An 8920-nucleotide genomic window follows, 5' to 3' on the forward strand; every position below is an offset into this window, starting at 1 on the left:
ACAGCTGTGTTAGTCTGTATTCGCAAAAAGAAAAGGAGTACTTGTGGCACCTTATACTAACCAATTTATTTGAGCATAAGCTTTCGTGAGCTACAGCTTATGCTCAAATAAATTGGTTAGTCTCTAAGGTGCCACAAGTACTTCTTTTCTTAATGATAAGAGAGCTGCCTAAAATTCTGAATGTAAATGCAGTTTAATCATGCAATGCTATATACTGTTGGAGGAAATGTCTTCTTAATCCCAGGTGGTCAGGATGATTGTCCTGCCAAGACACTAATTAATTTTACTAAAGATCAGTATTTCATGCTATGCATATAATTCAAACCCCAGTGACGTATCAATAAAAGCATGTACCCTTCATGATGTATTTTATAGCAGTCACTTTACCACAATAGTATTTCAAATATTTAACTAGGTTGATGCCCTTCTACGTCCACCCCAAGATCACTTCCATGAGGCTTTTCCTGTTTTGTTAACTCTTTTGTAATCTCATCTTTTCAGAACAGTTTCTTGATGAACTGCAACTGAATAGCTGACACTGCACACTACACTATGCCTTTGGAGATGGAGCCAAAAGTTAACAATCTTACCTTTGGGTGTCAACGAAGCTCAACATCCGATGACGACTCTGGCTGTGCCTTGGAAGAATATACCTGGGTCCCGCCAGGTCTTAGACCAGAACAGGTAGGAACTGAGACTCTTATTTTTAAAATTAATCAAAATAGCCATAATTTCTTACTAAATATCACGTGTTGCCACTGATAAAAGACTTGTTGTTTCGCTTCCTAATAAGACGTAAATTAAGTGTGCTTTAGCAGATTTTTTTTTTTCCCCTAATGACCTATCTTAATGGAGAGAGAGGTTAAACAGCTTTGGTTATTGGGGAGGTTATATTAAAAGAAAATCATCACTGGACACTTTTATAATAGAAATAATAATATACTTTCCAATTATTTATTTTTCTAAATAAGTAAACATTTGACATGTGTGTGAAATGGGATGTTTCTTTAAATAGGATGTATTTAAACTAAACTATTTCTGGCACTGCTTTAAAATTGTTTAACTGAACATATTGCCACTTATTCATGCAGTGATTTCCCTCTTGCATGCTGTCTGGGGTCAACTTTTACTGTTGGAGGGGAGAAGAGTTTAGGACTGTTCCATTTTTTGTTTTGCACGGTTGTTTTTCCTCAACTAAACGGCCTAAAACTGAAAATGAAACCTTTCTAAGTATAATAATGGTAATGGAAATAGGACAGTGACACTACTTGCTGAGGGAGCAAGTTGCTACATTGATCAAATGTTCAAAAATAGGTTCTTAAATAAAATTCTAGTTAAAAAAGATCCAGCAACAGTACTGCAGGATTTGGTATAGATGATTCATAAGGTGTTTGACCAGCACTGAGTTCTGTTACTCCTGTGTACATGGGTAAGGAGACTGTGTAACATGTCAAGGGAGCTGAGCATCTCTAGTTCAGGTGGCCTGCTGATGTATGCAGGAGCAAAAGATCTACTTTTTGTTTTCCAGAGACTTTCTCTTCATGATTAAATTAAGAATAACAAGCCAACAAGAGCCATACATATGATGCACCATCTTTAAGGAAGATCCTTTTATCATACACTAGAGTTAAACAACCTTGAGGGACATGGGGAAGGGGGAACAACTAGCTAACAGCTACTTTAAACTCTTAAGGGAAATGCAGCAGAAATCACTCATTCTAGGTACCATCAGCTTAAAGATATTTTCACACAGATGACAACATCAGTGGCATTTTGATTAGTATTATGAGAAACATGGGCATAGAGCAAACTAACACTAGAAGTTTCCTTCTTACTGCATGTTCTGCTTTGTTCTCTGTAAATAAACTCTGTTGGTTAGTGGACTTAAAAGTAGACTTAATTGAAACTCATTGATGTTCAGTTCTGTGTCAAAACCTTAACAGTGATTTGTACTACTTTTTCCACTTAACTTGATTGAGGAAGTAGTGATTCTTTTTTCATTTGTCTTAACTAAAATACTTAGTCCAAGTGATTGACCAAAGCATCATTTAAATACAGATAGCAGGTAACAGATTGTCTGCAACAATCAGCTCTTATTTACAGCCTCAGGCCTTGTGACAAGCTGGAAACTGCACAGGAAAAATAATAAATCTGTAGCTGCTCCACAAAAATATTTTTTGCCATTGGGCTTTGTCATAGCATTCTTTACAGTTTTCCTGTCCTAAGTTTCTTCTGATAAGATGAAATAAAGACAAGCCTGAGAAGACTTTCAAGAAGGCATAGTGTGTTTTGCTTTCCTGGTCAAACGCAAAAACCCTATGAAAATTTCAAAGTGAACTTGCATCTGGTTGAAATGTGGCTGGATCCAACCTCTTCCTCCCAATAGAGAGATTATTTTAGCTTCTTACCAAAAGCTCACATGGTAGCAATGAAAGCTGATGCTTGTGAAGAACTTGATCAGCAGGAGATTACAAAACAGGTTTTGTCTCAGCAATGTGTAAAATGCACAGAGCAAATTCAATTTGTTTATGTAGTAGTTGTTTTTAGTACAGCTTCACACATTGTGTGGTAAATTGCAGAGGGAAATTTGGAATTTCAACAGGCTTGCTGACCAACCCTAAAGGGGGTGGAAATAATGATAGCATTAAATGTGCATAATTTATGATACCCGTAATTGTCACTGCAAATTGCATTCCAGAAAAGCAATTCAGCAGCTGGGCATTAGTTGTAGCAGAGACAATCCAGTTCTGCTGCGTTAGCTCATCTGGTCCTCATCTTACCTAGAGGAATGCAAATGCTAATGTAGCATATCTTAGTTCCTTTGTAAATGAGACTTAAGATAAGGCACTGGTTGAAAGACATTTACAATGTTTGGGTCATGTGTACCCCTCTGGTCTTAATTCTTAATACCTCCTATTCAGGTACAACTATACTTTGCCTGTTTGCCGGAGGAGAAAGTCCCTTACATTAACAGCCCTGGAGAAAAACATAGAATTAAACAGCTTCTGTACCAGTTGCCACCCCATGATAATGAGGTAACTATGTGGCCATGTATCTATTAACTATATGCTGCTTTTTTAAGGAAGAATTATCTTCTGTGGACATATTACAAGTCTAAAATGTCACATGCAATGGCGTCTAACCCATAAAGATAGCATAGTGTGTACATTGTCAAATCCATTGTTTAGCTGTCCATTTCAGTTGTATTCAGATAACAGCTGGCTAGGAGGTCATTGCTTTCTCTTGTTAAGAAGGTGGGCAGTCAAGTGCAATAAACTGAACACAAGTTGGTTTTATAGTGTTTGCAACCACCCACCAATTACCAGGAACCTACACATTTCTGAGATTTCATTGTAATAGAAAGGATGCTTTGTGGCAGTAAAAGGTTTGAAGCTTAGACGTGAATCTGTGTATTGTAGGATAGAAGTGGAAGTAACAAACACTTTTGTAAAAAGGAGTCAGTGCTTAAGTTCTTGTGTATACTGCAATATACATTGTTTGGTTATGGTCTGTAAATCCAAAAACCATACATCCAAACACATTAACAAATTTCATTTGGCAGCAATTCTATTTTTAGATAGCAATAGTTTAGCACACTATTGATTTGCTTATAATACTTTTACAAAGAATTCACATAAACTTTCTTTTCACGTATCTGGTGTTGTAACATGTGGAGGAGTTACAATATATATTGTAGGAAATATAAAGCATGTGGGAAATCTTAGGAAGGAATTGAACCGGGATGTTGATATTTTATAACATATATTTTAGTTACTACCGAGAAGTAAATAACCAGTAGCTTGGTGTCTAAAGCATGTACTGTCTCTTCTGCTGAAGGTGAGATATTGTCAATCTTTAAGTGAAGAAGAGAAGAAGGAACTACAGATGTTTAGCGCTCAGCGTAAGAAGGAGGCATTGGGACGAGGAACTATTAAACTGCTCTCAAGAGCAGTAATGCATGCAGTTTGTGAACAGGTAACCTTGTGGCAATAGCAATGAAACTAGCTGCACCAACACTGTAGACCTTACATGTTTGTTGATGCTACATATAGGCTCTTGTCTGTCTGCATTTGTACTCAGTAATACTGATAAAATTCCACATCGGAAGAGAGAAGATAATGGTTTATTTTTTAAAAAGTTAGATTTAATTCTTTGGTGTGGATATACCAAACAATTTTCAGAGTAGGCAATAAGTCAAATTGTAGCCAGCTGGCTGTTGTACTAAATCCATACCTATTTAATACACAGAAGATTAAAGTGTTGTAAAAACACCAAGTAAGTGTATATGAGTAAAATTTAGTTCTGCATCAGAATTGTGTACAATCCAGAATTATTCGAATTGCCCCTTTTGCTATATACAATGGAATGAAAACTTTAATACTGTATTGGGCTTGGTGTTTTGGTTTAACTAAAGTAACAACAAAGGCTGGTATTTTTTGCAATGGAAGCGTATTAACTTTTTTTGGTTGTTTCTAGTGTGGTGCAAAGGTAAATGGAGGTGAAATTGCAGTGTTTGCTTCAAGAGCTGGACCTGGAGTGTGCTGGCATCCATCATGTTTTGTGTGCTCTACATGTAATGAGCTTCTTGTTGACCTAATCTACTTCTACCAAGATGGAAAAATTCACTGTGGTAGACACCATGCTGAACTACTCAAACCCCGTTGCTCAGCATGTGATGAGGTAAACAACACTTTTCTACTAAACCCATGCTGCCACAGAACCCACCATTAATAGGATAAAATTGTCATGTCACTTGCTCAATTAAACAAACAACTTTTGAATACTAATATGTCCCCTTTGGCAACAAAGACTGTATCCTAGTATCACATATGTAGATGTGAACAACTTCTCCATTCTCCAAACACATCTTGTAAAATCAGATACTGGACAAGTGTGATGTAGCTGCTTTTACAAGATACACATCTGTGTATCTGAGATTAGAATTGAAACCTAAAGACCGAGTTACAAGAAAAACTTTTACACATTCCAGAATAATGGTTTTCTTATTGCTGACCTTATTAGTCATACCTCAGATACTTGGAAACATCTGTCTTATGCTCTAATTTTAGTTACTTTTATGACAACTGACCTACTTTTTAAAAATGTGTATCCATTTTACTTAGCAAATGTGACAGCCTTCTGTATTAGCTATGCTGCTACAGGTAATCTTGTATTTTTAACTATTGAAACTGATCAGTTAATACTTCAGATTCACAGTACTGCTGAATTAATATGTAGTTCTTTAAATGTAATTGGTGGTCTGTTAACTGTACCCAGGGAATAAGTTCCTTTTTCACGTGCAGTTTTCGTGAATCTAACAAGCATTATTAATGGTTGTCGACAAATTTACTTTTATTTTTTAAGATTATCTTTGCTGATGAGTGCACAGAAGCTGAGGGTCGCCATTGGCATATGAAGCATTTTTGTTGCCTTGAGTGTGAAACTATCCTTGGTGGACAGAGATACATTATGAAGGATGGGCGTCCATTCTGCTGTGGGTGTTTTGAATCTCTCTATGCTGAGTACTGTGAGACCTGTGGGGAACACATAGGTAAATATACCTTCTTAAGTATTAACATTTTACAAAGGTGGTGAGTATTTTATTGAATAAACACGATAATTCACAAGCCAAAAAAGCTTCAGGTTTTGCGTGTGTAACTTTTAACAATTTTAGCCATAAACTAAACAGTCCCTCTTTGACTCTTTACTAGGTGTTGACCATGCTCAGATGACCTATGATGGACAGCACTGGCATGCTACGGAGACTTGCTTTTCTTGTGCTCAGTGCAAAGCCTCTCTGCTGGGTTGTCCTTTTCTTCCCAAGCAAGGACAGATTTACTGTTCAAAAACTTGTAGTTTGGGAGAAGACGTTCATGCCTCTGACTCATCTGATTCTGCATTTCAGTCTGCACGATCAAGAGACTCCAGAAGAAGTGTTCGTATGGGAAAAAGCAGCCGGTCAGCTGACCAGTGCAGACAGTCTCTCCTACTGTCACCAGCACTGAATTACAAATTCCCTGGGCTTTCTAGCAATGCTGATGATACTCTTTCTCGCAAGATGGATGACTTAAGCCTTTCAAGGCAAGGAGCAAGCTTTGCGAATGAAGATTTTTGGAAGGGAAGAGTAGAGCAGGAAATGCCCGAAGACCCTGAAGAGTGGGCTGAGCATGAAGACTACATGACTCAACTCCTCCTAAAATTTGGTGATAAAGGCCTCTTTCAGCAGCCCACTGAAGTAGATGTTACATCAAATGAACACTGGATTTCTGATAATATTATTAAAAGCAAGTCGGATTTGAAAAAAAATAATCAAAGCCTGGCAAGTAAAAAATATCAGGCAGACATGTATTGGGCCCAGTCACAAGATGGTTTAGGTGATTCTGCATATGGCAGCCATCCAGGCCCTGCCAGCAGTAGAAAAATCCAAGAGTTAGATATGGAACATGTGGCTTCCGGATACAAACATGACCAAACACAATGGTATGAAAGTTCATTGGAATGTCTGTCTGATCTGAAACAACAAGAGCAAAGTGTTCGAGATTCAATGGATTCCTTGGCTTTGTCTAACATCACAGGTAATTGATTACAGGGAAAAGTAAGCAATTTCTTAGAAAAACTTTTTTTTTAAAATCCCAAATTAGTAATAATGTATGTGAAGACTTCAGGGAAGAATCTGACCCTTAACTATCTTTTTTTAATTGAAATACACACTTCCAACCTCCCCTGAAGAAAGAGTGCCACATAGGTATCTAAGGGCAGAATCTGGCTATTCTATTTCCTCCTTTATTTACAAGAGAAACACAGAAACCCATACCACTTGAGGTGTTAGAGCTTTCATCAACTTTTGCTGGAGGAACTGTTTTGCACTCTCTACTTAGTAGGTACACAACCTGCCAATTCAAATAATTTTTGTATCAATATTTAACAAATTCATACACTAAAGAAAAATTAAAAAAACTTAACACTTTTCAGTCTATAATGATATATTAAAGGTTAACTGCAAATAATATTTTTAAATTGGATTTATTTCATGTTTTACTTTTATATGTATTTAGAATGGATGGATGGTGGCCTTTTAAAAAAAATGACATTTCTGAATGTTAGTTTTACACTGTAAACACAAGGCCATTCTGCCCCCTCCTCATACCCTGTTTTACCTTAGAAATATCCAGATTGTTACATCTGGTATTCCCTGACTTTGTTGGAGGAATTCCTGGAAACATGGAATGTGTATTGTCAACCCTGAGCAGGTGGTGTGGGATGTTGAATCTTTTAACAGACTTTTTTTTTTTTAAGTGTTTTCTAGGCATTGGAGCTCAATAGATGTTTTGAACAGCCTAATTAAAAATTCCTTTCACTCTTGATATCCTAATGTCGCTAGTTTTCTACTAACCATAGTTAAGACCTGAATTGTTAATGTAAATATACATAAAGGACTTTTCAGGCTGCCTTTATACATCTCAAACAAACAAATGGCACAAGAACATTTTTTTTTACTTTAAAGTTCACCTTTAAGGCAAAGTCACAAGGAATCAGTGATAAGCTATGTTTAGTCCATAAATCTTTATTAGAAGTTTAATACTTTGAGTCAACACGCTTCATTACAACTTCACAGATTACCTTAACCGATTTTTTTTTCCTCCTTAGGGGCCTCAGTGGATGGAGAAAGCAAATCAAGACCATCTTTTTATTCTTTGCAAACTTTCCAGGAGCTGGAGGCAGAGGACTGTGAGAAAATGAGCAATATGGGAACTCTAAATTCTTCAATGCTCCACAGGAGTGCAGAGTCTTTAAAAAGTTTAAGTTCAGAGTTGTGTCAAGAAAAGGTGTTGCCAGAAGAAAAGCCAGCACACATGCCTGTACTTAGAAGATCCAAATCCCAGTCTAGACCACAACAAGTAAAGTTTTCAGATGATGTTATTGACAATGGGGATTATGAGTGTATTGAAATTCGCCAACCTCCAATGAGTGAAAGGACTCGTAGGCGTGTGTTTCATTTTGAAGAACGTGGGAATCGGCACCAGCATCGTCGCAGGAGAAGTAGGAAGTCTCGGTCAGACAATACACTTCATTTAACTACAGAAAGAAGATGTTCTCCAAAAGAGAGACTTCACTTTTACTCGCCTCAGGATTATGGCAAATTTATCCAAAATAAAAGCCCTCATGAGGTTCAAGCATACATTCAAAACACAGAACTCTATGGACAGTATGCCCATGCTACATCTGATTATGCACTGCAGAACCAGGCAGTTGATAAATTTTTTGGACTGTATGGTGAGGAAGAAGACTCATGGTGTTCAACTTCATCATCATCGTCTGATTCTGAAGAGGAAGGATATTTTCTTGGACAGCCAATTCCACAGCCACGATCACTGAGATATCCATACTACACAGATGACCTTTCCAGTCCAAGCACTGCACTGGCCAGTTCTCAGTTTGGGCAAAGGACAACCAAATCAAAGAAGAAAAAAGGACACAAAGGCAAAAACTGTATAATTTCTTAACCCATTAAGTCTAACAGCTGTGAAGACACATTCATATAAACTTTGTAGTTATAGTCTGTAAATGAAAACCCTACTGATGTTTACAGTGTAAAACTAACATTCAGAAATGTCATTTCTCCCAATTATCAGATATTGCCAGGTTTTCATAATATATGTTGTGGTTATCAATATATTGTAGTTTTACTTCCTTACTACAGTTTACAGTCTTTCATACAGACTTTGTGTAGAAATTAACATTCTTTTGGATTTTCATCCCTGTTTAAACATATGAGAGAGGGTGCAATAATAGTGAACTGAAAATAAAAAAATGCTTGTCCTTCACTGTTGCTTTACATAATCGGATAGCCGCAATATCTTTGTTTTTACCTTTAGAAAGGAAAAGGGAGGGTTCTGAGGTGTGTTCCTTCCTTGCAACC

General features: G+C 37.0%; 1 protein-coding gene across 1 annotated transcript; it reads left to right on the forward strand.

The window, feature by feature from the left end:
* The first annotated feature begins 552 nt into the window (after positions 1–552).
* PRICKLE1 (prickle planar cell polarity protein 1) lies at positions 553–8683 on the forward strand. The gene is made up of 7 exons (XM_077807771.1): positions 553–684; positions 2922–3035; positions 3838–3975; positions 4477–4680; positions 5365–5551; positions 5712–6575; positions 7648–8683. Exons 1-7 carry the CDS (start codon positions 553–555, stop codon positions 8502–8504), a joined length of 2496 nt encoding a protein of 831 aa, XP_077663897.1. The 3' UTR covers positions 8505–8683.
* The last annotated feature ends 237 nt before the right edge of the window (positions 8684–8920 follow it).

The sequence above is a fragment of the Eretmochelys imbricata genome, chromosome 1 (genome assembly GCF_965152235.1).
Source record: "Eretmochelys imbricata isolate rEreImb1 chromosome 1, rEreImb1.hap1, whole genome shotgun sequence".
Taxonomy (NCBI): domain Eukaryota; kingdom Metazoa; phylum Chordata; order Testudines; family Cheloniidae; genus Eretmochelys; species Eretmochelys imbricata.

Excerpts from the sequence above, each read along its gene's own strand:
- PRICKLE1 (XM_077807771.1), top strand. The coding sequence starts at position 553 with ATGCCTTTGGAGATGGAGCCAAAAGTTAACAATCTTACCTTTGGGTGT. Across the intron at positions 3,036-3,837 it reads TGCCACCCCATGATAATGAG|GTGAGATATTGTCAATCTTT; the intron begins GTAACTATGTGG and ends CTTCTGCTGAAG. Across the intron at positions 5,552-5,711 it reads GACCTGTGGGGAACACATAG|GTGTTGACCATGCTCAGATG; the intron begins GTAAATATACCT and ends ACTCTTTACTAG.